The sequence below is a fragment of the Thunnus thynnus genome, chromosome 20, assembly GCF_963924715.1.
Source record: "Thunnus thynnus chromosome 20, fThuThy2.1, whole genome shotgun sequence".
In the NCBI taxonomy this organism is placed as follows: domain Eukaryota; kingdom Metazoa; phylum Chordata; class Actinopteri; order Scombriformes; family Scombridae; genus Thunnus; species Thunnus thynnus.
Window position 1 is genome coordinate 19,001,330 of NC_089536.1, and position 27,493 is coordinate 19,028,822.

Sequence of the window (27,493 nt, forward strand, 5' to 3'; positions counted from 1 at the left end):
ATACAAAAAAACATGTCACTGAACTGCTTAACTGTGAATAAAACATTCTGACAGTCTTTGACAGGCAGAAATTACAATTACAGTGTTTGGAATTGACACCTGAACATGAAAAACGTGTCTGTGTTTTATACACTGATTACAAAAAAAAAAGAGAGACATCTCCTCTTGAAATATTTGCAAAAATTAAAATGAAAGGCAACGTTCACAATTCATTAATTGAAACAGTATCAGATATTCTACATGTGTATGAAATATATGCAGAAATTATAATAGAATACATTTCTGTACACACCTCAAATATGGTAACCTAAAAGTAGTCCAAAATAAAAAAGGAAAGGAGCTTTCAAATGCAAAATAGTGAGAGAATTTAATATACTCAATATGTATAAAAAGATGGTGTTTTCTGTGTATTTCGTGCCATTTAGTGGCTGTATTCGTGCACATACTGAGCATATTAAATTCTCTCACTGTTTTGCATTTGATGGCTCCCTTCCTTTTTTCCTGTGTATCCTCACTGACCTGCATGGGAACCCTTTTTCCATTGTTTTCCCGTGGACACATAAAAGTAGATACATGCTTAAATGTGTGAATTCCCTTGAATGACCTTAGTATTTACAAATTTGATGAAAACTAGTAACTGTATCAGAACAAACTGTTAAGGCACCCATCCATTAGTGGAACATCCCAGAGGTTTACAGCATCACAGAAGCTGATGAACAGCTGCAATTTTAACAAAAATCCCTCACTCAAGATGACTAATATCGTTTGTACAAAATAATGAATTATGCTTCGATCGTACTTGTTGATGTTTGCGGTTGAGTTGTATTATGACCATGTTCTGTGTTGCAAAGCAGTTACATTGCACTGTGTCAACATAACATGCAATGCAACTACAATGCACCACAGCTCTGGCCAGAAATTTTCATTCACACTTGATACACTTGGCGGATAGATGATTGTGGGGATTTGTGTGCTTTCTTTGACAGTGGTTATATTTTCTATTGAGCCAAACAGTAGGCTGCTCCCTTAAAGAGGTTACATCAGTGTACTCAGACTTCTAGATGGGTCAAGTTGTTGGGTGGTGATTTTTTTTTTTTCTCACTCGACTTGACCTCTGGCACCACCGTCCAACCACCAGGGTGTGCTAACTCACTGCATGCGGAGAGGGGGAATCACAAACACCAGGGTGGGGTATCACTGTGGGGAATGAGGCCTGAGAGAAACGTGGATCCTCCATATTTCTGTTTCTCCACCATCAATCCTCTAACAATCCAGCAGGCTTCTGCAACAGATGTCATGATGTTAGGGTTAATGTGCCTCTTGTCAAATATGACTATAATGTGTCTAATTTGTCTTTGAAGGGGATAACAGTCACAACTAGGCTGTGTTGAATTTAGATTTTGTCCAGATGACTGTGTAACTGCATCATCAGCAGTCACTATCGACACATGTAGCTCGTTATTGTGGCACGTTGTCTTACAAAGATTAACATCACACAATCTCACACCAACAAGCAGCACATGGTGCTTCAGCTACTGGCAAATTATGATTTGTTTTCTTATTTACCCCCATATTTTAATGTATTTTCCCTCCAGAAATTTAAACATAAACAAATTTTTTAAAAGTCACCGATGATCAGATTTCTAAAAAACCACAAAAGCATCCATTTACCTTTCAAAAGAAACAATCCACCAGCAGCTCTGTTGTGCAATATACTGTAGATTTTAAATGAAGTGCTCATGTCAGAACGACACATGTTGAGTCAAACGGGGATCCTGTTGTACTAGTGTGATCCAGTCTGCTGTCCGACACACCCCTCTTTCTTTTTGACCGGGAAAAACGCTCCAGTGACTGAGGCAGAATGTGAGGGGCCATGTTGTGGGATGAGGCGATTCCAGGCGACCAATGGGGAAGCCCCTTGTGTGGGGCCCACGGGCCTCCAGAGAGAGGCGGAGGGAGGGGGTGGAGGGTGGTGGACAAGGTAAATGGAGAGGGTTTACTACAGGTCAGCTTCAGCTTATTACCATCTGAACAAGGATCTGGATGATAGATGGTATAGCAAGGAGAGAAAAAGGTTTGATTCCCAAAAGTGTGTACATTATCAATGCGGGACAGCAAAAAAAACCCCCAAAAAACACAGAATGCGGATCACACACTGCCAATGTTTTATTAAGAGTTCATGCAGAAGTCAAACACAAAGAGAAATGAGAGATGAGGCAACTCAAGGAAAGTAGGGATCACACAGCACAGTCTCCCTTATCAGCATCTCTTTTCATATTATCCAGTGACATACAAAGAAACGCACTGTTCCTCTGCAAAAACAGGTCTGAGATGACTCTCCGGTGTGCTGAGATTCAGTTACAAAATCGCTGACGAGAGCTCACACTGAAACAAACCAGGCTGATCCTGGGCGGTATCAAACAGGATAGTGACAACGTGGATTCTTTAAACACACATTTGGAGGCTTCTTTTTTTCAGTCAACGGAGATAAAAACGATTCTGTTACGCAACGGCTGAAACACGCACACACACGCGCACACACACACGCACGCACACACACGTCGAACACTAAAAACAAGGACACAGAAGGAGGAAGGACGTTTTCCTTCATATGTGCAATGTTGATGCTTTGTCAAAAGTGTCAAAAGTAAGTTAATTCTGTCTATTTTGTCATGTGCTAGTCAGTCCATAAACTTATGAGTGATCTATGAAAAAATATGTATCCTTCAAGAGAACTGGTGTGATTTTTTTTTTTTTTTTTTTTACAGCTACAAATCATCTGTTTGCTCACAATCAGTGATGATCTGCCTTTATATACCCACATAACCAATAAACATAAATACATTAGCCAGCAGCAATGTATAAAACAGAAACTCCATAAACACACACCTTTATGACAACTTCTTCTACCTCCCATTTTCCTTTAGTACAATAAAATGATTTAAAATACTGATCTGAAGAAAGAAAAAAAAACCCAACAACATAGCGCTAAATAAATTATTTCTACACATCTGCTCAAATATTTCCAAACATTTCTCATTAATTACAGCTGGTTAAGTGTTCGTCCTCTAGCCCGATTTACAGTACGAGTTGAAAGGTAATGCGACTGTCAAAGTGCACGCTTGTTTTTAAGCTTGTCGTGATTGTGTAACATGTTGCATTTATTACTTTCAAAGAGTAAAATGTCTCATTTGTAGTGCTGTGTCTGCGGCGAGCTCATTTCTGAAAAACAAATGTCATGCTGAAAGGTCAGGCCTTTTAAGGTGTCAGCGTAAAGAAATAAAGGAGAGCTGCATACACTAAAAAAACAGCTTTTATATAGTGTGACATTGAATTCTCATTATGTCCCTGGATATAAAGATGTGTTAAAGATAGGGCTGGATTATGTATTAAAAATTCAATTATCCAGTCTATTCATATTCTGAGCTTTTTTTTTTTTTTTACATCCGCATCCAGAGGAAAGAACAAATTTGGTCCGCAAAACTCAAAACATACAGCACGAGCTACTCAAAACATGAATTAAAACCTACAGTCACTGACCGATGACAGCATGTGTCTCTACAGCTACCTGTGACTCCCTGCCAACTCATTCGACGACACAAAAATATATCTGTATCCGTCTTCAGCATAAAGATGATCACACAAACGAGAATAATTAGACGGTATAGTTCAGCAGATGGAATTAAGACAGACTACAGCAGCTTCAGGCGAATAAAATCTCATCAAAATAATCTCAAGGAATTCATTGTGACCGACTTATCATCAAACAACTGCAGCTGAGTGTGTGAGAGAGAAATCTACAGCGTAAGAATGCAGATTTAGTGTAAGGTTATTAGTGTGTGCAAGTATGCCAATCATAAAAGCTAAATTCCCTTCTTCTTCTTCTTCTTGTGTAAATGATCAGATGCATACTATTCCCTTTTCATGTGAATAAGCAGCCCGCAGTGAGGTACATCCCTATTGTCAAAGCAGCTGGGAACATGAGCCCGTTCCAAAAACCCTTTTCCAAAAAAAAAAAAAAAAAAAAAAAAAAAAAATCTACATGAAATCAACATCTCTTTCATACATACGTAGCTTAAATATACACACAGCTTGACATTTGTCATTTACAGATTTACAATTCAACTTAGACTGACTTGCAAAGGGAACGATACAAAACACCAAAACAAATATCCTTGTAACTCAGTCAGCCTGTAGGTTAGCAATTCTGCAATAGCAACCATAATGTGTCAGTTAGGGCTTCTTTAATAGTAAAAACTTAAATAATCAAGGTTGGTAGTGTTAATGCATGCTTTGAGGGCTTGGATTAGAAATGTATATCCTACTTCTGACAAGGCCAGAGGGGGGGGGGGGGGGGCGCCTCTTTTATAAAACTCTACATCGTATTATTAGGATTTAGCTGCAACATGAAGCTCTGCAGTCCACGGACAGGCTGAGGGAGATTTCTTCACACATAAAGAAGAGGGAACAAGCAGGCAGCCTCATTGTCTCTGACACTGGTCATCGTGTGTGGGGAGATCCGTCGTCCGGTGGCGTATCAAAATAGACCATTTGTCGGGTTTTCCCTTTTGTTTAGCGAGAAGTTAACGGAAAACATGAATGATTCCCTTTTTTTTTTGTTGGTTTTTTTTTTTACAAAGGACAGCATGTACAAATCTCTGTAGTGTAACTGAATAGTGTTGTGATGGAGCGGCGATCAGAGCGGAGGTGGATGTGTTTTAAGTGTCATGTCAGTCTGTCCTCGGGTGATGCTGTTCGGTTGGTCGGGTCTTCGGCTGGGGATTGGAGGTCAGAGGTGAAAGGTCTACATGGCGAACAAAGCGTCCTCCGGCCTGTCTGGCTTCTTGCGGTCTGGGGTTCCCTGCGCCGCACCTGGATCGCCACTGGGGGGTGACGGTAGGCTGGGGACCATCTCTGCAGCTTTGGCTCTCTCCTCGAGGAACTTGTCGAACTCTGCAAGAATTGGATGAGATGAGAAAAACAAAAAGGGGGAAGGGAATATGAATTTGAGAGGAAAGGTGGTAAAAATGTAGCAAGAAATTGACTTAAGGAAAAAAAGGATGGAATTAAGGTACACTGTGGAATTCTCTTGTAAACAAACAAAAGTAATGTTTACATCCAGTGTTACTCATCAAAACACACTGAGGAACAATCAGGAATGCATTTCCTCCCTCATAAAACATTTGCAAAGCTGATTTTTATTATTTTAAAAGACACAAACAAACCCCACTTGGGTAAACACACCGCTCTATAGCGCTACTAGTGGCCAAAAACTCCACAGGGTACCTTTAAGTCATCTTACCTTCGCTTGTCACACCTTCCTCGCCTTCATCTCCTTTCTGTTGAAGAAGAGAGACAAAAGTTCACATCTGGGAGTCGACTCTGCGAAATGTAACACACTGCAAACCACCCCAACCAAGTTAAATTCTTCTAATTCCTGTGCAAACCACCAACAGCAGCACTCTGTACTCACCGGTCAGGTTTTATTATATAACAAGAAGCCACTCGCCTGTCAATACCTTGCAGTTAATAATACACCCATGAATCCACCAGGTATTTCCCAATCAAAACAGATGCATATCACCACTCAATAATCCAACACAGTCTCACACATATTTGTGTAAAATGAGCATGAACTGTTGTAATGCTTTATAATACATGGAGTATACAAAATAAAGATACATTTTGACTTTAGGGTACTGGATACTATGTTAAAGGGGACATGACATCTTTTTTGTGATATTCTGTCATGTATATACTGTTATAATGTCAGATGACTGTGTTAAACATGATAAAAGTTTGTTAAAACTTGAGGTGAACATACATAAAAATGCTCCCTTAAAGTAATAGTTACTAAGGTTGTTCTACGGTATGTTCGTGTTTGTCCACTCACATATTTCAAATCAGACTTCAACTTGAACGTGTACAGACGTATTTGAGAAGTTTACATTTTGAGTAAACAATGAGAAAAAGATGGGGGCCTTAAAGGGACAGGAGCTAAAACTGCCTGTTTCAGACAGATGCTGAACTGAGGGGCTGCGTAAAGGCCAGTATAAGATAAATAAGAAGTTTTTAAACAGTAATTCATGCAAAGATATTCCAGTATATAAACACAGACCTGGAAAAATATGCAAGATATGTCCCCTTTAAAAGTGAATTTAGCTAAAACTAGAAGAGTCTCTTGTTTGCCAGATACAGTCATGTCCACTCTGATGTTTCAGTACCAGAGTATAAGCTGATTATGGACAATTAATACTGTGTCTATATTCCAAACACATATCCGCATTCAAAACCTCATGCTCATTTTCACAAAATGTTGTCATAATATGTCAGTTTGTCCCCACAGCACACCGTTAGTAACTTCAAATTAAACTAGGATAATAAGATGTGATTGATCAAAGAGTGAAGAAACATAATGTGAGAGAAAAATGTTACTTTCTGATTTCAAAAACCATTTTAATACGAAGATAAGGGATAAAACAGAGTGAAAAGGAAAGGAGAAAGGGGAGAACTTCAGGCAGAAATAAAAATCATGATGGGCTCACCACATCAGTACACAGCCACTCCTCTATGTCATCCATGACAGAGGACTGGCCTCCGACACCCTAGGGGGCAAGCCAGCAGCAAAGCCACAACAGAAAAAAAAAAAAACCAGCCCCAAACACAACAGAAAATATGACTTAAATGAACTTCTTCACTGTTAACTCAAATGCAAGTTAAGAATTCAAATAAATAACTGAAATAAGAAGGTGAATCAATGTGTTGGAATGGTGTGGCACATCATGCATACGGATGACGGAGACGAGAACCCGCAGTCACACAAAAACACATTTAGCGCATAAAGCCGTGCTGATGGGAATGCTGCGTGATGCCGGTGAAGGTTAGCGAGCATCGTATCTGACGGCGAAAGCAGGAAATTGCTTCATGGACAGTGATGAAAAGCAGAAAGTAGTTCACGGTTAAGCTTCGTTAATTGGAGAAGAACTGAAACCGAAAACAATCCTCAACAAATCATTAGATAATGTCTGACAGAACAGACGCACAGCCTACTGACTGCAAGCATGTTGGGGGTGGAGTTTTCAAAATTGTTAAGCGGATGGAAAACAAAGCTTGCTAGCGTTCATTTCTCTACCTGCGTGACAGTTCACTACAACTGACAGAACAAAATCTATGCCAGTCTTGTTAGTGATGCATGAACAAAAGCCAATAATGGTTAAGCAACTAAAAAAAAAAAAAAACATCAAACAAAAGCAATAACTGTGCTGGAAATGTAGCCTGCAGGTTCAATTTTAAGCAAAAATAGCCCAATTTTCAACTGGTTTTCTCTAAGATTAGTAGCATCCAGCAGCACAAGTCAAAGCATGTGAGTAAATGTCTGCTTCATGGTACAGCCTGCTGCACAGCACACATACACACACACACTCCAAATGTTCTCTAAGTGGTTATGAAAACACAGACTCAACATTAAACTGGACATAAAAGCCTGTGTCGCCCAGACTTACCACTCCTGCAGTTGGCTGTAAGACATCCAGAGTGGGAGGAAGGCTACCGGCGGCATGACTGTCCTCTGCTGTAGTGCTGAGACAGGATGGTAAAAAATGAGATGTTAGAATACCGCTGAAAACAAAGGTGGTTTTGTTTTTCCTTCAGGTCTTATGCGTCCTTACGTCTTCTGTGGTTCAGGCAGAGCTCCGGTCCTGGTTTGGGCGAACACATCGAAGTCATCCTGCGCAGGTGGAGGCTTACAGCTGGACAGAGAGCTCAAGGTACTGCTGACGCTGTCTGCACCCATGTCTGGAGGAAATAAAAATACACTTGAAGTTGCAATGCTGATGGACATTTCATAATCCTATACAGACTTTGCAATTGCGAGGAGAATAATACAGTTCTCTGTAGTCAGTTACAACATGTAATCCCAGAAGAAGAACGCCATTTTTGTGAACACTTGGCTAATATCTGAAGTAGGAGATGCATACCAAGTCCGGCCAGACGGGAGGCCAAGGTGGCCGGAGAGGAGGGCCTCCCTGTGGGGGCTGTGATGTGGTGCAAGCTGGTTGGAGCTGCGTTCTGCATGTTGCTGACCACCGCAGGGGAGCCCGGGCCGAGGTCTATGAGGTTGTCCTCTGTGGCCTCACTCAGGACCTGGTGGAGAAGGAGTGATGAGACACGACTATAGCTCTGCTGTCATGTGGGAGCTAACAGAGGGATATAGGGTTTGTGGCTCATGAGCAGCAAAGCTAATCCTTTTGCAGGGATGGCTAAGGAGAGGCAGGGTTATACAGTATATTTCCTTGAATGTATTTTAAAAAAAATACAAAATAACAAAAAAAAAAACAAGACAAAATGTGTGGTTTAAATAAAAAATAAATAAATAAAGGCATGTGGTAAGAGTGAGAAACTTGTTGGTTAGCTTCAGGAGAGCATGAAAATGTCTGTGATTGTGGATAGAAGGAAATAATGCAACTTTTTGAAAAACTGTTTCTTAAGGGGGTCCAAAGGTTCTACATTAGAGACGTATTTAAGTTTGAAAGGTATTCACTTTTAGAGGAAATGGAGAAATTTCTTGGTAGTTTTATCAGTTACCACAGATGATGGTTGATGGCTACTCATACAGATTTAAAAACTCCCCTTAAGAAGGTAGAAATACAGCAGGGAAGGAGGAGGGAAGATTGAATCTTTTGGCTCTGGAGGAGTTGTTCCATCGAGATTATTTTGCAAATCCCAAACCTCTGACTGTTTGAGATGATGCAAACACAACATGACTGTGATTGTGGGGGACACATTCACTTTTAGTGCCATCCTAAACTTGTATCACTGTCATTCTACCTCCAGATTCATCGTGTCATTGGCTGTTTGGGGGGCTGCATAGTCAAAACATGCCATATGGGGTGAAAGATACCGGAGGAGCCACAGCCCATATTATTTAGCCATGTTTCAACAGTCGCTGTGGGGTCAAAATACATCACTGGGTGATACTGGTCATTTACGGAGGCTGATAATATTTTCATACTTGCCTGTCTCAGCTAGCCACAGAAACAGAAAAGAACAGAAAGGAAGAGACAGTGAATACCATTAACATGCCTGTGCAGGGACTCAGTGTAATGGCATGGTAACTATGGGAGATATACTGTGCTCAATTAATATGAAAGCCAACAAAGACGTAAAAATGTTCAAACAGATTCATGCTTTTCATCATTTTTCGGGTATATTTGAGAAAATGTGAATACATGTTATACATAATTAATTAGTGGGAAGAACAAGAAACGGACAAAAGAAACTAAAACTTACTCTCAATCTATATTTGGATATTTTTAGCTCTTTTTTGTTGACTGATCAATTTGAATCATCGCAAGGTAGAGTTGGATTTCAATATCGCTTCAATAAAGAATGGCAAACGGAAACCAATCAGAAAACAGTGAGGGGACATCTGTTAGATGATCTGTTAGTCAAAGTGGGATTATAGTAGTTAAATATGTACTGCAAAGACTATGATGTGAAAGCTAGGCTTCCAGCAATGCTGTCAGGTCCCCTTTTGGAGCAGACTGCTTGGCCTGCTCCAAAGCTGTGATTGTATTTCATTCTGGCATACACAACATAAGTCCATCTATGAATACAATCAGCTCAATTCCAGTACTGGACAGTTCCCCCTACTGGACAGGACTTCAATGCAACAGGCCTGCTCTGATAGTGCTGTAGAAGGAAAAAATCATGTCACCAAATAAATAATATTTGCTTTGTATTTTATGATGTCTTTGTTGGATTTCCATTTAATTTAGCATGAAAATCAGGTAAATCACTGATATATCAAATAACAGATAACAGCTCTTAAAAGACATTGTAAAGCCTGACTAGTAATGTAACATGCAAGTTCACACTACTGACACTGAAAGGGGCAGACGTAAAAGAATGAGTAAATATGAGGAGAAAATAAACATCATGCTGTGGAAGGTGTGATAGCAGCACTGAAGACGTAGCTCAGAATATTCAGACAGGTAATCCAGGGATTTTAAGTGTGATGTAAACATTGGGTTTTTCACCACCTGAGGTACTAACTGCTGACTCACCCCATTGTTGACACTCTGAGCCGAAGACCTTCCAGATCTAAACCTCTCGTACCTGAGGCAAAGAGAGGACCACACGATAGAACAAAAACTCTTTAGTTTATCTAACCAAATCTGTGCAAACATGCCACGATGTCTGGGTAAAGAAGAGTTTGAATGTGTGTATATTTCCCCCCCCCTAAAGATGAGTTTGCTCCTGGATGTGTATGCTTATTTGTCAGTGTGTTTTGACCTTTCGTAGCGTAAGAAAATGTTATTGAGGTCATCGTTGACATGCAGCAGCTCCTCAGTCACCGCCTCGTTGGAGACGCAGGAGATGAGCTCAACTATCCTCTGCTGCATGGCTCTGCAAGTCCTGTTCAGCTCCTAACACACACACACACACATGTACACACAGTTCATACAAACATGTATACATAGTGCTCTGAGGTTACTTTTGTCTCTCACACACACACACAGACTCAAACAAGAGCGGTTCCTTGCCTGTAGTAGCTCGTAGTCTGAAGCGTCCTCCTGTCCTGGGACCATCTCAGTCAACATCTCTGACATCACCTTAGTGTTTCCACGCACAATGTCCAACTCACTGCGCAGCCGGCAAATCTGGACAACAGGGTGATTAATCGACAGTTAGTCTATTATAAGGGCAGCTGGTGTAGAAAATAATCTAATTTGCAGCTGACAGTTTTTGCTCAGGACAGGGATTCACAACCAGGGATTATTGCATTTGCAAGCAGGTACATGGAAACCTCAACTAACTGACTCAACTGAACCTTACCACTGTCTGATTAAGACTCGTATAATATTTGTAGTGAAGACTTTGAAGTAATTTAATAAAAAGGTATTAAGTGTATTCTTTGGCAAAATGGAAGTTGTCACTATATTGACATATATGATTCCAGTGAGTAATTTCCATGTTGTCTTCACTTAGAGACTGTGAAACTTTGTCATAATTAGCATATAAATTCTTAAGTTATGGCCAAAAATGTATTTTGTGAGGTCACAGTGACCTTGACCTTTGACCACCAAATTCTAAATCAGTTCATTTTTGAATAAGAGCGGACGTTTGTGCCAGATGTAATGAAATTCCCTCCAGGCGTTCCTGAGATACCGCATTCACGAGAATGGGACGGACGTGAGGTCAGAGTGACCTTGACCTTTAATCTAATCAGTTCATCTTTGAGTCCAAGAGAACATTTTTCCCAAATTTCAAGAAATTCCCTCAAGATGTTCCTGAGATATTGCGCTCACGAGAATGGGACAGACGGACGGACAACATGAAAACTGCCTCCAGCCGCGGCTGTTGCCGGTGCAGAGGCAGTAGTGGATGAATCATTGAAATAGTTAGCTAAAGGTAATTGATTAACACTTGAAATAGTTATCTAAAAGTAATCAATAAACTGTTAAAGTAGTTTTCTAAAAGTAATGGATAAATAATTGAAATGTCCAGGTTCTGCCACTACAAATGGCAGCAGTACAAATACAATCCAAAACAACCTAAAGACTAACAATTCAATTGTATGAAAAATGTTATATCGATAACCACTTTTATATAATAATAGTGTCTTGATAACATCCAGTTTATAATCCCTTTACATGATCATATCTGGAACATGATATGTTGTGTCCATGAAGGGGTACTTGAGTTAAACTGATGCGGTACATTAGACAAAAAAGGTTGGGAACTGGTTTAGGACATCTTTGCACTATGCATATGTGCAGCAGTATATTCAAACTCTAAAGTGTTTAATCATGTACAGGTACATAAAACACCAGTTTGACTTTATGGCACCAGAAAATGTTGAAGTCTGTCGTTTTCTTAAGGAACTGCACGTTGCATGTATATTTTAATCCAGCTGCTCAGTTTTAGTATTTTAATGGGAGTAACATCGTACCTGTTCAGGTGTAGGATTGATGGATCCAGAGGCATGAATGTTGGGGACCTGAGGAGTGGTGTAGGCTGGCAGGACAGCCTGTGGTGTGGGCTGGGTGGTGGTGGTGTATTTATGTAGGGTGGAGTCTCCCTCTGGAACAGATGCCGACTAGAAGCAGCAAAGACAGTGACATTATACAGACCAGAAAATGACAAATTACCTCACAAGGTAGTCAGGTAGGTGTTTGGTCTTTACACAGAAACTTCTGTACACAATGCAGCTGCTTAGTGTGATGCCTCCTACCCGCTGAGGTGTGTGTATAGGCGACAGGGTCTCCAGTTCTGACATGGGGAACTCGATGCCTTTCCTCTTTAGCTCCTCATAGGTTTGGACCACACCTGTGAGGTCCGGACTGCTCCTGAATGCATCAGCCCATGCCTGGAGAAGGCAGAGCAAGAAAAGGGTTAAGAGAAAAGAGAGAGAGAGATTGAAAAAAAAAAACAAACAATGGGGAGGGCTGACACAGCAAACAAAGCAAAGGATGTAAGGAAAGTAAAAGAGTGCTGTTCTTTGATCATTTCTGTTTGTCTGCCTTGAATACATTTCATCAGGAAACCACAAAGCTCTTGGCTTGTCTCTCTCAGCAGTGGGAAGGCTGAAGCTAGACTGAGCCATTACAGCAACTCAAACACATGACACACTTTTGAAAAACAAGTGCACAGGGACTTTGAGGTTAACTTGCGCTCTTGATCCAAAAGTGTTCTCCTCAGCCAAAACAACTGCATTATTTTGACTGCAGTGTGCCTGAAAACATCAAGGCGATGCTTGAGCCGAGGCTGGTAAGAGTTTGGTTAGAATCTGTATGTATATCTAGGACCACACATTACTTCATCAGCTGAATAAGATCTTGGGTCAACATTACAAATGTGAAGAGGTTTTAAGTTTTATTCAGAAAAACCTGATTCATGAGACTGGTGGTTAGGAAGCTGCACAACACAACCGCAGTCCGTTGCCCAACTGGGTATTAAGCATCCTACTCAGACTGTTGTGTGAAGGGAGTGTTGCTCGATATATTTTCCCCCACACATATTTCCCAGCTGACCTCACTGTCACAAACTTGTTTGTCCAATGACTAGACAAACAAGAAACTATTAGATCCTCCCTTCTCCCTCACAGCTATGCCCCTCTCCTGGATCCATACTATAGCTGTGGTCACATGGTTTCCCTGGTGGAAATAAGAGCAGCCCACATGAGCCTTGCAGGGTTATCTGAGCTGCGGCAGGTAACGAGAGCTGCTCCTGGCTGAAGCCCTGGAGACACTGTACTTTACCTGAGGCTCCGCCTGGGGATGATGGGTGACCTCCTGGACTGCTGCACAGCCGCAAATGCTGTAATAAACACCTACGCTGCAAACCTCACTTCACCTCTCACTAACTGACTCAATCAAAAACACCACAGGGGCAAAAGCATTGTTGTATAGCATACTGAAAGAATATCTATAGACTCAGTAACGTTCATGGGAATAAGCTTGCAAGATTTATAACACGCACTGACTGCTCTAACAAGATACTTTCGGTGCATGCAGTTGTATCTTACCTGAATCAGGGCGAGTACTTTATCTTGAACGATGGTAGGCGGGTTGTTTTTAGGGGAGATAATTTTAACAAGTACGCCATCTACAAAGTCCCTGCTGGTGACCAGAGCATGAAACCGATGACCACAGTTCTTCACACAAGTCTCCAGGACCTGATAGATGCAAAGAGGAAATTAATGTCAGGTTATGCAAATGCATGGAAAAACCCTGAAATCCTGGTATAGACATGTTATTAAGACTTCTGCAACTGAGCCATGGAATTTGAATTGCAAATTTTCCATAAAGGCACGCAAACAAATTATGTGATAGGATCAGAATCAGTTGTCTGTGAGCAATTCACTCTACATGCGGTAATACTGCATAACATGAGAGGAAAAAAAACATAGTATTTTAGGACAAATGTGAGTCACTCCTCTGATTGTGAAATTAGGGAGAACTAGGCTACATGAACCACATTTCCATGACAGTAACAGGTAAATATGTTTGCCCTCCTTGCCCACTTTAACTCACCGTTAAAGCCAGCATCACTTCCCTATAGTTCCTGTTGCCATTCAGCCTCTTCTTGACAGCTCTAATGGCATCCTTTGGCCTGCACACACACACACACACACACAAGTAAAGGAACATATTACATGAAAAGCACAGCATGCCTACAGCTTTTAAATGGACTGATAAGACCTTCCAAGCAGAACAAACACAATTACCAGGAACTTAATGACTGAGGGCTTTAAGGAGCATTTTAGTTTGCATAGACAGGATGTTGGGCATGAAGCTGAATACCAAATGCAGCCATTTGTCAATGATTCTCTGACTTTTCACAATGTCTGCACTGACACAGTTCTCCTGTAAGGTAGTAATAATTAACGTTTGAATTCTTTGACTACTTCTGACAGATCAAGTCAGCCTCACAGTATGGGTGTATGACACCTTACATCCCCCTGACACAAAAAAAGGAAAAAGAAAAAAGAGTGGAGTCTTTTTATAGACAGCTTTTAGACAGACAGTACAGACAGCAAGACTTGACCCACCTACACCAGTTTACAACCCACTAATCAAACAAGACCTGGACTTCACACACCAGCTTAAACATTCAGTACAAGGTTACTGGAGCAGTGAGATAAGCAAGGAGGCCTTGCATAAATCCACCTCACACAGCCAGAGCTGGGCTTCTTCTCTCAGTATGACACAGATAAAGAAGGAAGAGGGAAATGAATGACTATCAGTATATCATGCAGCAGCAATGCTTTATGTAAACAGCACAGGAGCAAGGAAGGCAGAATTGAATCAATGCAATTGAGAGAGTTAATCAATAAAATTATATGGATATTCACCCATCCTCTGTTTCATTGATGATGTCACATATTTCCATGTTGAGGGTCCAGTCTTCGCTTTGCAGGGAGCCATCAGTGGCTCTCTCTGAAAGACACACATGTAAGATAGCTAAGAAAATATATAAAATGAAGACGCCTTAGTAAAACACAACCGACTGGAGTTAACAAGAGGACGATGACTGGTGGCTAGCTAACTTAGCTAACGCCATTCATCCTTTAAGCTATACGTAAATGTATTCGTTAATGTTTTTTTTTCGTTGAACCGACTATGAAAATGACAGAAAACTACCCTTTTGGTTTGTTAACGGTAACGCCAGCACAATGACAGCAGATGTTACCGTAACTCCTGCTTAGCTAGGCGGCTAACAGTTCAGTGACGTTAGCCTGTAAATGACTTACCGCACGGATTAGATACATTTTCAGTACACATATACACATTATCTGCGCGCAGTGTCGTTTCTGAAATGTCCAGTTACGTACCAATGCAATGCCCCACTGGGGTACTGTAAGGATTTCCCAAAAGGAACTCCATCTTGCTCGACAACAAACAAGTCAGTCCATGGAATTGGGATGATGATGATACATGAGGAAACGTCTAGCAAGTCCCGCCCATAGAACAATGTGATTGGCCAAGGAATCCTGACCTTTAGCGTGATTGGACAGCTACAACACACTTCATGGGAGTTGGGCGATTGTAAATAAAAGGCTCCAAAGGTTGCATCAATAAAACTCAAATAAATATTTTATGACAGTGTCACTGAATACAATATATCCATACAGTAATGAATAATAACAAGACACCTGTAAGATGTTTTAAATGTTTGTGTTTTAATTCTCAATAAACTTTGCTGAAATATTTTGCTTTCAACTTCTGGAAAGGAAACAAACAGGAGTCAGATACTGCAATTCTGTACATTTCTTTGATCCATTTCAACTGTAAAAAGAAACCAAATTAAAATGAGCACTGGGAGGGTACTGATGAATAGGCTTTCTCTGTACAGCATTTAATCAATCACCTCATTACCATACAAAAATGCTAAAATACACAGACCATGAATGATGACAATCTTAATTACAGAATGCAGTATGTAATACAGTATATTGTTCCACCTAATGCAAGTAATTTGTTTTTCATATGCAGTGTACCTTTTCCAAACACCACACATACAGCACAATTGGTATGGACAGTATGCTGTTAAGATTGCATATCCACTTTGCAATATTCAAATGTCGCAGACAGAGAAAGCAGGCATGGCATTAAAATTCCACCACCAAACAGAAAACAACATTAGTCACCATTCTCTTGAAACCATGCACAGTGTCCAAAATGTCACGGATGACTGAGAACCGACTGGAAACTCAGTGAGGGGTGTCGAACTTGGCAGCTGCCACATATAAACACTGCAAAAAAGACAGCCAATGTGTTTTACTGGAGTGAGATGACTCTATAACAGATCACAGACAGAGCAGCTGTCATTGCTAAATAGAACTAACAGGATGTGTTGTGTTTGTCTGCATGGATGTAGAAGCATGTTGAAACTGAGGTGCTTGGGGTGTTCTCAGTTTGGCGGCAGGTTCGTTGTGTGCCTTCTAAGAGTTTTATGTTTGAGCTTATCCTTCTCAGTCCTGCATAAGTTTGCGTTTGACAGTTGAACTCTCAGATGAGAGTTGTATAAAAAGAGCCCCAGCAGCAGTTCGTGCCCTCAGCTCATACATGTCGTAGTCATGAGCCCACTCCACGTTTCCCCAGCGCTGAATCTGTGAAGGAGAAAAAGAAAACATATTAGAGGAATAAACAGAGAATACCATAACTATCCACAGAAAGAGCAGCAGATCTAACATGTTGTTCATAAGTGAGGGCACTACATGCAGCAGTAAAGGAATACATTACATACATTTTACTTATGTCATTACTGATGATAAAAAAGCAAGGTCAGGGCTCAGAAGAGCAGTCAGCCTCCACACTGCATTGTACATTGTGTGCTGCCAGGTTAGATTTCATGGGAAATACTATGAGAACAGAAGAGGGTGCTGTTCCTCCAGAGCGAATAAAGCAAACTTTTTTGAGTGTCTGGCAAATACAGATGGGGGACAGAGTAACAGTAAAAACACTTCCAATATGTTTTTTTTCTGCTCTTCATTAAAAGTATTAAAACACTGACTGAAAGAATCCTTTTGCACGAGACGTACTGGGATTTATGGGAAATGTTAAAAAAACAAAAACACAAGCAGTAACAACAACAGTGTCACAGTCACCAAGGTCTCAAAAATTGGACAATTATACAAAAAGTTGATGGCAAAAAAATTCTGCCACTCTCCTACCTGGTATTCCTCCTCCAGTCTGGAGAGCAGCACAGCCTGCTCCACACTCAGATGTCTGTCAATCATCCCAAATGACAGCACAACAGACTTGAGCTGGGTGATCACATACTCCAGCCCTGCACAGGAGAAACCATGTTACAGCATATCTACTATTACAGCCAATTACAATACTATTTACGCAAGTTATAAGATTGAACATCACTGCTATTACTCTTACTACTCTCCTGTCTGTTTCCTTACCACACAACCTAAACAAAAACTCTTCTATGCATATAATCCTGTCATCAATATTTTGCTAAATTGATACATGTATACCATATCTAAAAATATGGCCTATTTTAATTGTTAAAAGTGCTCATTTGGGATAAGTTTACAAATGTTTTACCTGTCATGGACCAGAAGTTGTATGACTTCAGGTGTTGCCGGAACGTGTCTTTGGTTGCCTCTGGGATCTCAGGACCCAAAATACTGGACGAGGAGCCAATAGTAACATTATATCTGCAATTAAGTTGTGAGAAATAAAGAGAATTAGGAAAGAGCTTAGTACAGAAACGTGATTTACAAGTGCTGCATCACCATTTGGGGGGGCTTTAATGTCAGCCTATGACAACAACTAATGCAGCTGTTACCTGTTTTCAATCCAGCGCAGCACAGGGTCCCACTCATTCTTCTGTAGCTCAACCAAACCATAGGGCTCATCTACCCTGTAACTGCACCAAACATCAACACCATTAACATTTCTAGCAACAACTGCAAGTATGACTATATAACTAACAACATGTGAAAAACATGTGAAGTCATCATGTTTGTTCCAAGGTAGAAACCTGTTTTTTCGTGCAATAATAAAGTCAAGGAAAAAATTATGACCCATGTAATGAGTCCATTTCATCCTTTTGTGTTGGATATTGTGTTAATCTGAGTCTTTAGCTGTCATTGATGGCAATTATGTGTTAACAATGGTTATATTCACTTTTAATCCCTATTACAGGTGTTTTGTTGGAAATTAGCTCTAGCTATACAGGCATGTACAGAATATTCAATATATTATTGTTGTATAGCAGCAATGAAGCCCCGTTTTCAAAAGGATTGATATGGATTAAGGTCATTAATATAAAAAAATATTGAATAAAGATCAATAAGTAACATACCAGACAGTGTCAGTCTCCAGGAACTTCAGAGCAGCATTGATCATTTGGTCCTTGTCACGCTGAGTGGGGTTGTCCAGAGCTGTGTTGCACAGGGTGGTCTGCAGGAAGAGTGTACCAACATTACTCAAATCCTTCACTATTAGCATGAAGCTAGAGGAAATTGTGACCAGAGCCTCAAGAAAGAAGTTACTTAGCACAACAAATATTTCTCTTTATCTCAAACACATACAATAAATCAGAGTTTCATATCCTCTTGGACCCCTAGCCCAGTTTTTAGGTCCTACAATCCTCACAAGTCACAAGGCATACTATTATACATCTGTGAATATAAATATTTCATATACATATTAATATATTTTAAACATTACTCATGTAATATAAAACACATTGTACTGTTTCAGAAATCTCTCAGGACCTCATCTACATATCAAGAGACCCCAATTAGGGTCTGACTGCAAGGTGACAGTGTTTCCCCAGAAAATTTGTTAACATACTGTGGTAAGATCGTGACATCCTCTTGTTATCAGTGTAGTTACTCAATGACTGTTTAAAGAATCACCTGTCATTAAATACAAGGCATTTACTATGTGTGGAGCACCACTGCTTGTTCTCCCTGAAGCTTAATAAATCTAATATTAAATTTCATAATAATGCAATGATTTCTTCTAATATTAGTGGAGGCAATCTTTATTTCAGGTGAGGCAGGCATCTCAACTATAAAACTTTGAGGTAAACCTTAAAAGAGAAACTCCACTCAAACCGTACCAGGTGCATAGTGTAAAACTTGAGTGTGTCTCTTTGAGCATCCCACTCGGTTGCCACAGCGATGGCCAGGGCTTCATTTGGGACTGTGAAGAGCTTTCCTCCAGGAGTTTTCAGTTTCCTTCGGTCGAGGTTTATCTCATATAAACCACCTATATAAAAACATTAAAAAAAGGAAAAAATATTGAGTGGAAGAATAACACAAGTATGGAGAAGGAACGACCGATTAATCCATGATTGCTACATCAGAAACATGAAATGTGGTTTTATTACCAAGACAGATCACTAGTTACATTGTGAGGAGCACTTTTATCCTTTGTCATGACTACGGAAATACAACTGACACCACAAATTAATCCAGTATTCTCAATCACAGAACTGCTTTCAATCGACATATTACTAGTGATACCTACCTTCACCTTGGGATATACTGACATCTTGATAAAATTTCTTTCTTTCTGGAAACAGCAGAAAACATCACATCAGTCAACACTTGGCACAGTTGGTCATACAAAATACTGCTGCAGAAGAAATGCTCAAACACAGGGGAGTTATCTTACCTACTGTTGCTGTGGAGTATTTCAAAGAAAACTGACTTCTTGGGCACACTTTGCAGAGTGAAAGGGCATTTCCAAACCGACTCTGAAGTCTAACAAGGTTCCTAAACATAGCGGCAGTGATGGAAAGGTGATGTTTTGAAGAAAAGCTAGCTGAGAGGAGTCGGCAGGCTAGGCTATATGTTTCTGACTGTATTTCCTTAGTTAATTAGATGCAGCATTTTCATACGAGTAGGTACTTTTCATATTAGCATCAACTTTCTTGTACTGCACTGGTTAAAGTCGCTATATTTCTACTTACTGCCGCACATTTCCTCCTCAGCTTTCACACAACAGCTCCTACGTTTAAAAGCACGCGTGTGACCTTCTTTGCTTGACAGGTAGCGCCGTAAGTACTTAAATGTTGGGAATTGTAGTTTTATTAGTGCTTCCACACACCCTTACACAACAGGAAAAAAAACTACACCCAAAAATCCCATAAACCCTTCCGCCAATCGAACCAATGAGCGTTGAAGATCGTAGCCAGGTGAACTCGGCTGGCCAATGAGAGGGGAGGATGCTGCTGCCTGCAGCGCCGCGTCGAAGTCCACTCTACTTTTCTGGGAGCTCGGCGCCTGGTAAACTAAACTGTAGAGGAATCAGGAGGGATTTGGGTGTAGGAGGACCGCTTTAGTTCTCCTCCGCCTCTTCGTAGACGCCGACAGAGTCCATCGCTCAGACGGCCATTGACCGCGGTCGGTGCCCAGCCAGCGAAGCGGGAGCCATGCCTGTCCCCGCTGGATACCTCAGCGACTCCCGCGGCGCGGCCTTCGCATCCTCGGCCTCGCTTATCCCGCCGCCGCCGATAAACACACAGCAGCCCGGTGTTGTCACGTCGCTGCTGTACAGCGGGTCCAAGTTCAGGGGCCACCAGAAGAGCAAAGGGAACTCTTATGACGTGGAGGTTGTTTTGCAGGTGGGGCTTTGAAACGGATATCTCACTGTCAGGGGCATTTGGTGATCTGTCAAACGGGCGTTGTGATGATTGACAGCTGCAAAATCAATGAGTCCTGGCCTTTCGTTGAGTAACTAGCTTGGCTAGCTGTTGATGTAGCAGAGGCTGGGACTGTAACGTTACACTAGCAACCTCTGTAAACCACAAGCATACGTTTTTATTGAGTGTTATTATCAAAATGAGCTCTTTTGACTTCTGTATTTGTATTTTACAAAGCTGCATGTTTATGGCTGTTTTGTTTGAGAGGATATTGGAAATTGATATTTTCCATCATAAAATCATATGACACAATGAAACTGCCAATACAGAACTTAATGTCAACCGTCTCTGTTGTTTTTCTTTTTAAGCATGTGACCATGGAAGATTCCTACTTGTGTGGCTACCTGAAAATAAAAGGACTGACAGAGGTGAGAAGAGCAATCCCCTGTATTAAAACACAAACATAAATGATGTAAGCTCTGTGTCTGGCCACTGCACATTGTATTTGTGTCCTGTTAGTCTTGTGCAGTCTAGCTTCAGCCTTTCCATTTCTGTTTAACTGTTAGTATTGTAGTGTATGCCATGGTTAACTCTACTTAACCTGCCACACCAACATGCAACACAAAGCTCACAGAACATGGCAGAAAACCTTTTCTAAATCACATGCACTGGTATATTTAGCATGCATTTGACTGTGTGCCTCAATAACATGTCAACTTTTAAATGTGTGTCAGTAAGACTTTATTTCCACACTGCCTAGAATGACCACAATATGGTATGGAGAGTCACATGCCACTGTCTAGATAAAATCCATCACATGGTACTACGGGGCAGATGTTAAACTAATTCAATTAGAATCCTCAAGTGAAGCTGAATCGATTAGTCGATGGAGAGAAAATGAATTGGCAACTGTCATGATTACCAAATAATTGTTTTAGTCATTCTTTTTTAAAAAATGAAAGAAAATGTAACAAAAATGTGCTGCTTCCATCTTCTCAAGTGTGAGTTTTGGACTGTTGGTTGGATGAAACAAGACATTTGAAGATGTCACTTTGGGCTGTGGGAAATTATAACAGGCAATTTTCACCACTGTCTGACACTTAAAGACAAAACAAAACAATTGGCACATTAATCTATAATGGAAATAATCTTTAGATGCAGCCCTGCTCTCCTTGACATCAGTAATTCTGTGAGAAATACTGTGTTATTTACATGTATTCTTACAGCAAAATAAAAGGGTAAATCCTAATTTACATCCCACAATATGATCAGTGATGGACAAAAAAAAAAGCAAGGATCTAGGATCTACTGGTGTATTACCCTACTTTCAGAACTTCAAAAGTCCCTTTCTACCATGTGCTGTTTTACAGTGCAAACAGTCCACCTGTTCTGTACACACTGAACATTGAACTGACCGTCTTACCACCGGGGTGTGACATTCAAAGAGAGGACCAGACAAAACGGCGTGTATCATGTTTGCCGCACCAGGGCAAACAAAACCTCACCTCACTGTTTCTTTGTTGCTGTTGCTCTCATAGGAATACCCAACTCTAACCACATTCTTCGCTGGGGAGATCATCAGCAGAAAGCGGCCATTTCTCACCCGGAAATGGGATGCAGACGAAGATGTGGATCGTAAACACTGGGTAAGGCGAACACTTGTTGCTTCAACCTGCACAAGTGCACCTGCGCAGGCTCTACAGGTGACTGCTTTACTGTGAAATGATCCTCTTTTTCTTTTTGTGTCAAGGGAAAGTTCCAGGCCTTCTACCAGTATGCAAAGACATTCAACTCGGATGATTTTGACTATGAGGATCTGAAGAACTCTGACTATATTTTCATGAGGTGGAAGGTAATGTGCTACCCAATTGCTTGAAATATTGGATGTATGTTATACTGTAGTTAGACCTGTCATCTCTGAACTGCAGCTCATCCCGTCTGTCCCCTCAGGAGCAGTTCCTGGTTCCTGATCACACAATCAAAGACATCAGCGGAGCTTCCTTTGCTGGATTCTACTACATCTGCTTCCAGAAATCCACAGCAACAATCGAGGGCTACTACTACCACAGGAGCTCTGAATGGTAACGCACTGCAACACAAGTTAACGAGAGTGTGATTTTATTTTGTTTGTTTGTTTGCATGCTGAGATGTGGCTGGATTAAATCCCAAACCAACTGGGAAAAAGTCTAGGTGGGCAGTTAACAGACACGATTTCCAGCTTTCCGCAGCTTCTGTCAAGGTGCCTCTAATTTGGAATATGCTCCTATGAAGCTAAAACTCAGATGATACAAAGATGAATGTGACTTTTCTGAAAAGCTTCAGGTTAGACTGAAGCGTTTTATTTTATGTGGTTATACTGCCTGATTATTAGTAAACCACTTCCTGCTTTAGTGTATTCATTTTTATTTGACATTCTTTGGCATTTCTTTCAATCAGTTTTATTTCCCTCTCCGACCACAGTATACTTTTACTTTATGCCATTTTTCAAAATGTGGAAAATGATTAACAGCCAGCAAACTCTTATGCCATATGTTGGCAGCATTGAATGTCCAGTGTGCTTTTGGCACACAGTACAGAAATCTGTGCTTAAGTTCAAGACATTCAACATTTTGAAAACTTAAAATTAGGTGCGGAGACGTGAGCAGCTTATTGATCTTTGCTGCCATTTAGCATCTCTTCTGTGAACCTTGTAAACAACACAGGAAGACATAACTGAATATGAGCATCAGTCCAGGCTGTGGTTTGTTCCTCACACATAATTAACTGTTGCCTTTTTAGATGTCAACATCCATCTTTTTGTGCTTGTAAATCCTTTCATTTTGGGGTTGTTTTTAAAGATCCCCTCCCAGACATGTTTTAAGACATTTAAAAACACTCTGAATAATAATTAATGTTTTCTCCAATTAGGCTACCTCATTAAAAACACATTTACTCCTCTGCCATTTAAAAATCCAGATTCTATGAATATGAAAATACTTTTTATTTCAAAAGTTTAAGTGCTGGACACGAGATCTCCTACCTGTCAAACTTCTTATTCTCAGTGTTTATACACTGGAGGCTTAAAGTTTCCGCATAACGTGTGTAAGTTGCATACCGGACCGCAATTGGCTTCCAAAGCAGCTGTGATATCACAAATCACACTCGTATTGTAGATACATGTTTTAAACTCAGATTTAAGCTGAGCACAGAGAAATTTTCCCCCTTTAGCAGATTAATATGAAAACAGCCTTCTAGACATCATATTTTAATACTACAAATGAGTGCCTGGTAGGGCTGTGCGATATGACCAAAATCTCATATCCTGATAACCATACATATTCGGATATGGCACATTTTCTGTAAATTCAGTGAATAAATAGTTTCTAGTCCCCCGAACCCCCCGTTGTCACTGGTCCATCCTTTGCGCTGATTAAATTACCCTTATTGGCTTTTTACTTGGCTTTTATTGCATTTACAGTAACGTAACAAGTGTAGTTGTCTTCAACTCGAGTACCTCACCTTGTTCACTATCGCTCCTCTGCTCCGCTGTGTGCAGCACACACACAGAGGGATCAGCCCCAACCGCTACGAAACACAGAGAACAGAGGAGAGTAGCAACCAGAAATGACAGCAGTAGAGACTCTCACACTGAGATGAAATGAAATGAAATGAGTGCACATAAATTAGGTAAATAACATAAATAAGCATAGTCTCTGCTGTGTTTTGCTGTCATTTATGCTCTGATCTTTCTCAGTGTGGCCAGAGCTGAGAAATCTTCAACTAATCGATTAGTTGCGGGGGAAGAAGAAATAAAAATTATTGGATGTTACGGGACAGAATGAACTCAGCCACTACACATTTCTCTGATCTCTATTTCTCTGTTTTTGTTAGGCTAACCAATTGTTGCTAACTTTGCAGCTAACCCCCTTTACTTTTGCAACACTTGGGGAAATAACAGACATGACTTTTCTTGGTCTTGAGGAGCTGCAGCATTTATTAACTGACACAATGTAGTCTATACTGTACATTTATTGCCAGACTGACAAATCACTGCTAACCTTTTTCTCTGTTCCGCTTGCATTCACTATCACTTTTCTGCCGCTCGCTCTTTCCAACTCACTAACGTTACACACACATATTACGCACTGCCCTATTCCTTAACGGAGCTATGCTACCAGGAGTTTCCAAGGCAACGACACAGGTTGACTCACGTTTCGGAACAATGCTGCACAGTGGCTCCCAAATGCTATGGATTTCTGAATGAATGGATATTTGGCTTTATTTTTGGCATTAAAAGAATAATTTAAATTTAATTAAAAAAAATTTTTTTTTGGCCTGGTGGGGGTTCTTGTTGTTATAATTATAGGAGAAACACTGATTCAGTAAAAGTTCAGTGTGTTCAATAAACACTTAGTAAATATTGAGTACAGTTAGACCCAGCAGTCTCCATTAGGTTGGGCGAGTTCAAAGTTGTGAAAACAACGGTGGTGTTTTGAATACACCCCTGTTTTCACAGGTAATTTGTTAGTCTGTAGAAGAAAAAACGGATTAATCTTGGAAGGCTACTGATGTAGCACTTTTCTCCTTATGAAAGTAACAGCGATTATTCGACCGATGGGAATTTGGTCAGAAGAGAGCATATCCACCAACCAGTCGACCAGGAGACTACAGCCTTAAACAAAAGAGCATAATATGAAACGATCAATGTTTTTTCTATCGTCACATGATATATATTGTCATATCGCACAGCCCTGGTGCCTTGGATTGTTCTCACCTGCTCGAGTGAACTAATGAATAAGTAGATGCATCAGATTTTCAATAAACTCCAAACATGCTTGATGGGAACTTTGCCAAATTTTTTTTTTTTTCTGGAAAAATAAATGGGAAGTGGTGTTCATGAAACCAGCGTGCTGCTGTAGTAAAGGTGCTTCTGCTGCTCATAAGCAAACATGCCTCTACATCATGTACATGCTTGTATTGAGTTTATGGCAGGTTTGCCTTGTTCATCCTTCTTTTTTTTAAAATTCTAACATAATCAGTGTACTTCTAACGCATATTCTATTGTCCCATGTTGTTGCACCACAGGTACCAGTCTCTAAACCTCACCCACGTTCCCGAGCACAGCGCAGCCATCTATGAGTTCCGGTGACCCCGGCCGGCATTGTGGATGTTATTATTTGAGATGGACAAAGACTTGGGGCAAAGCAAAGGACTGCAGATGCTACTGAGATGGAAAAGGAGAACGACTTAGGAATGAGAATTTGAGCTTTGGAGAAGAGCAAACTCTTACATGTTCTCAATATGTGGACGGACAGCTGATTGATGAGTGAACAGGACGGGACAAATGAATGTATGTACGGATGAGGGGAAAGAAAGTGCAGTTCTGCTCCCTGGCTGGAGCTTGTAAAGTTAGAACCAGGAGCAGAGAGACTGGGTGTGGTTCCTATAGTGTACCCCTTTCTTCATTTGTTTTAATGTCTGGTTTAAAAAAAACAAACAACAAAAAAAAAAAAAAAAGCTTGGCACAGTATCTCGAGACACTTTATAAGCTAAGTTGGGAATTCCCCTTCTTGTTTTGCAACCAGAAACGTTTCCAGCTTTCATCCAGCCAATGCGGAATGAGCAGCATTTGACTACCGTTGGACAAGGATTCCTGTGAGGAGTCTGCTCCTGTAAACACTATCTCTAAAGATAACCAAGTCTTTGTGGATTAAAAGCAAGAGAGAAGCTTGGGTTCATGATTAGGGCTCTTCAGGTTTTAGGATTGGAGCTTTAATCAGCCCATAAGCTAGAAAGACAGTATTTTTTTAAAGCTAAGCTGGTTCCTTGTTTGCCTGCCAAGAGGATATTTTGTTATTTCACTCTAAACGATGGACAGAGTGGCACTTTTTAAGGCTGCAATGTGAGTGACACACAAAACAAGCTTTTCCTCCGTGTTCATAGAACTGCTTGGGAGATTATTATCACATGTGATTGCTGTGGATCTTGTTCTATTAAGTTACATTTGCACAAAGAAGGACTATATTACTAATGCTTGCAGTCAGGATTTTACACTCACATGCCCCCAGGACACGAGCTTCAAGGTGGCAGGTCAAGCTGTATCTTTAAAAAAAAGAAAAAAAAAGAAAAAAAAAGCTTTTTAACTAGTTTGAAGGGGTTTGACTGTGTGGCGGGTTTAGAGCCAAAACAATCACTTAAAAAGTATTCAAAAAGAGAGAAAGTATTTTTTACCCAGATCTGCACTCTGAAATAAACAAAGAGCTTTTTACTCCTTATGTGTCATTTTAAATTAAGACCCCCTACATCTATGTCTCCTCGACTATGCAACACTTTCAACATAGCACTCTCCAAACATAAACCTTCAGTTTTCAGAGACAAAATTTTATTCTATCCTTATAGTATATGAAAAAAAAGAGTCTATCTTCATTAAAGGAAATATTTTTGTTAAATTGCCTATGAAAAAACACTCTCCTCCCCTAATCATGTTCCCCTTCCCATGTGATGGTGCCATCTTTTTAAATCTTATCAGAGTTGTATTATAACAGATCAGAAGTGTGTTTGAGAATAAGCCTGGATTTGATTGATGGTGTGACTGTAAAGAATGGATAATGGATTTGAAAAAAAAATCATATCAAAACATCATTTGCAGAGTCTTGCTTGTCTGATTAATAATGTTTTCACATGTTTATATCACACATTACATTAATTATTACATAATCTGCTCATTTTAAGACTGAAACAAATTCTGCATTCTGTTCAATGCAATTCAATGATATATATTAAGCATTTGTCAAATTGTCAACACTGATAGAAAAATGAGTTTCTCGATGAAGATGCTGTGCTTGACTGAAATATAGGAGGTTCCATGCACCTCCTGGCTGATGATTTGACTGTT

At 40.3% G+C, this 27,493-nt stretch overlaps 3 protein-coding genes across 4 annotated transcripts; 1 reads left to right on the plus strand and 2 right to left on the minus strand.

Moving 5' to 3' along the window:
• Positions 1–2,142: 2,142 nt before the first annotated feature.
• Positions 2,143–15,450, minus strand: tom1l2 (target of myb1 like 2 membrane trafficking protein). 2 transcript variants are annotated; one of them, XM_067576605.1, is made up of 15 exons: positions 15,338–15,450; positions 14,858–14,942; positions 14,037–14,115; positions 13,529–13,678; positions 12,236–12,370; positions 11,954–12,100; positions 10,545–10,661; positions 10,294–10,427; positions 10,065–10,116; positions 7,977–8,142; positions 7,668–7,794; positions 7,503–7,578; positions 6,546–6,605; positions 5,303–5,339; positions 2,143–4,953 (listed from the first exon to the last, which is right to left on the minus strand). In XM_067576605.1, the coding sequence occupies exons 1-15, from the start codon at positions 15,387–15,389 to the stop codon at positions 4,805–4,807; spliced, it is 1,566 nt and encodes a 521-aa protein (XP_067432706.1). In that variant the 5' UTR covers positions 15,390–15,450; the 3' UTR covers positions 2,143–4,804. The 2 variants fall into 2 exon arrangements, with proteins under 2 accessions (XP_067432706.1, XP_067432707.1); XM_067576606.1 differs by lacking the exon at positions 6,546–6,605.
• Positions 15,451–15,666: 216 nt separating this feature from the next.
• Positions 15,667–20,002, minus strand: atpaf2 (ATP synthase mitochondrial F1 complex assembly factor 2). Its single transcript, XM_067576608.1, has 8 exons — positions 19,650–20,002; positions 19,503–19,547; positions 19,093–19,241; positions 18,328–18,425; positions 17,809–17,889; positions 17,565–17,677; positions 17,180–17,295; positions 15,667–16,615 (listed from the first exon to the last, which is right to left on the minus strand). The coding sequence occupies exons 1-8, from the start codon at positions 19,756–19,758 to the stop codon at positions 16,478–16,480; spliced, it is 849 nt and encodes a 282-aa protein (XP_067432709.1). The 5' UTR covers positions 19,759–20,002; the 3' UTR covers positions 15,667–16,477.
• Positions 20,003–20,176: 174 nt separating this feature from the next.
• Positions 20,177–27,240, plus strand: LOC137172281 (glucose-induced degradation protein 4 homolog). Its single transcript, XM_067576609.1, has 6 exons — positions 20,177–20,601; positions 20,988–21,047; positions 22,158–22,265; positions 22,370–22,471; positions 22,570–22,700; positions 25,684–27,240. The coding sequence occupies exons 1-6, from the start codon at positions 20,410–20,412 to the stop codon at positions 25,745–25,747; spliced, it is 657 nt and encodes a 218-aa protein (XP_067432710.1). The 5' UTR covers positions 20,177–20,409; the 3' UTR covers positions 25,748–27,240.
• Positions 27,241–27,493: the final 253 nt, after the last annotated feature.

What these genes read in the sequence shown, in the direction of transcription:
- tom1l2 (XM_067576605.1), bottom strand. Translation starts at nt 15,389, where the DNA reads ATGGAGTTCCTTTTGGGAAATCCTTACAGTACCCCAGTGGGGCATTGC. An exon ending in TCAATCCTACACCTGAACAG is followed by an intron (nt 10,662 to 11,953) that starts GTACGATGTTAC and finishes CCTGTTGTCCAG; the next exon opens with ATTTGCCGGCTGCGCAGTGA. An exon ending in AGTGGCTGTGTACTGATGTG is followed by an intron (nt 5,340 to 6,545) that starts GTGAGCCCATCA and finishes CTTCTTCAACAG; the next exon opens with AAAGGAGATGAAGGCGAGGA.
- atpaf2 (XM_067576608.1), bottom strand. Translation starts at nt 19,758, where the DNA reads ATGTTTAGGAACCTTGTTAGACTTCAGAGTCGGTTTGGAAATGCCCTT. An exon ending in ATACTCCACAGCAACAGTAG is followed by an intron (nt 19,548 to 19,649) that starts GTAAGATAACTC and finishes TGCTGTTTCCAG; the next exon opens with AAAGAAAGAAATTTTATCAA. An exon ending in CAACTTCTGGTCCATGACAG is followed by an intron (nt 17,296 to 17,564) that starts GTAAAACATTTG and finishes TCTCCTGTGCAG; the next exon opens with GGCTGGAGTATGTGATCACC.
- LOC137172281 (XM_067576609.1), top strand. Translation starts at nt 20,410, where the DNA reads ATGCCTGTCCCCGCTGGATACCTCAGCGACTCCCGCGGCGCGGCCTTC. An exon ending in ACGTGGAGGTTGTTTTGCAG is followed by an intron (nt 20,602 to 20,987) that starts GTGGGGCTTTGA and finishes TTTCTTTTTAAG; the next exon opens with CATGTGACCATGGAAGATTC. An exon ending in TACCACAGGAGCTCTGAATG is followed by an intron (nt 22,701 to 25,683) that starts GTAACGCACTGC and finishes GTTGCACCACAG; the next exon opens with GTACCAGTCTCTAAACCTCA.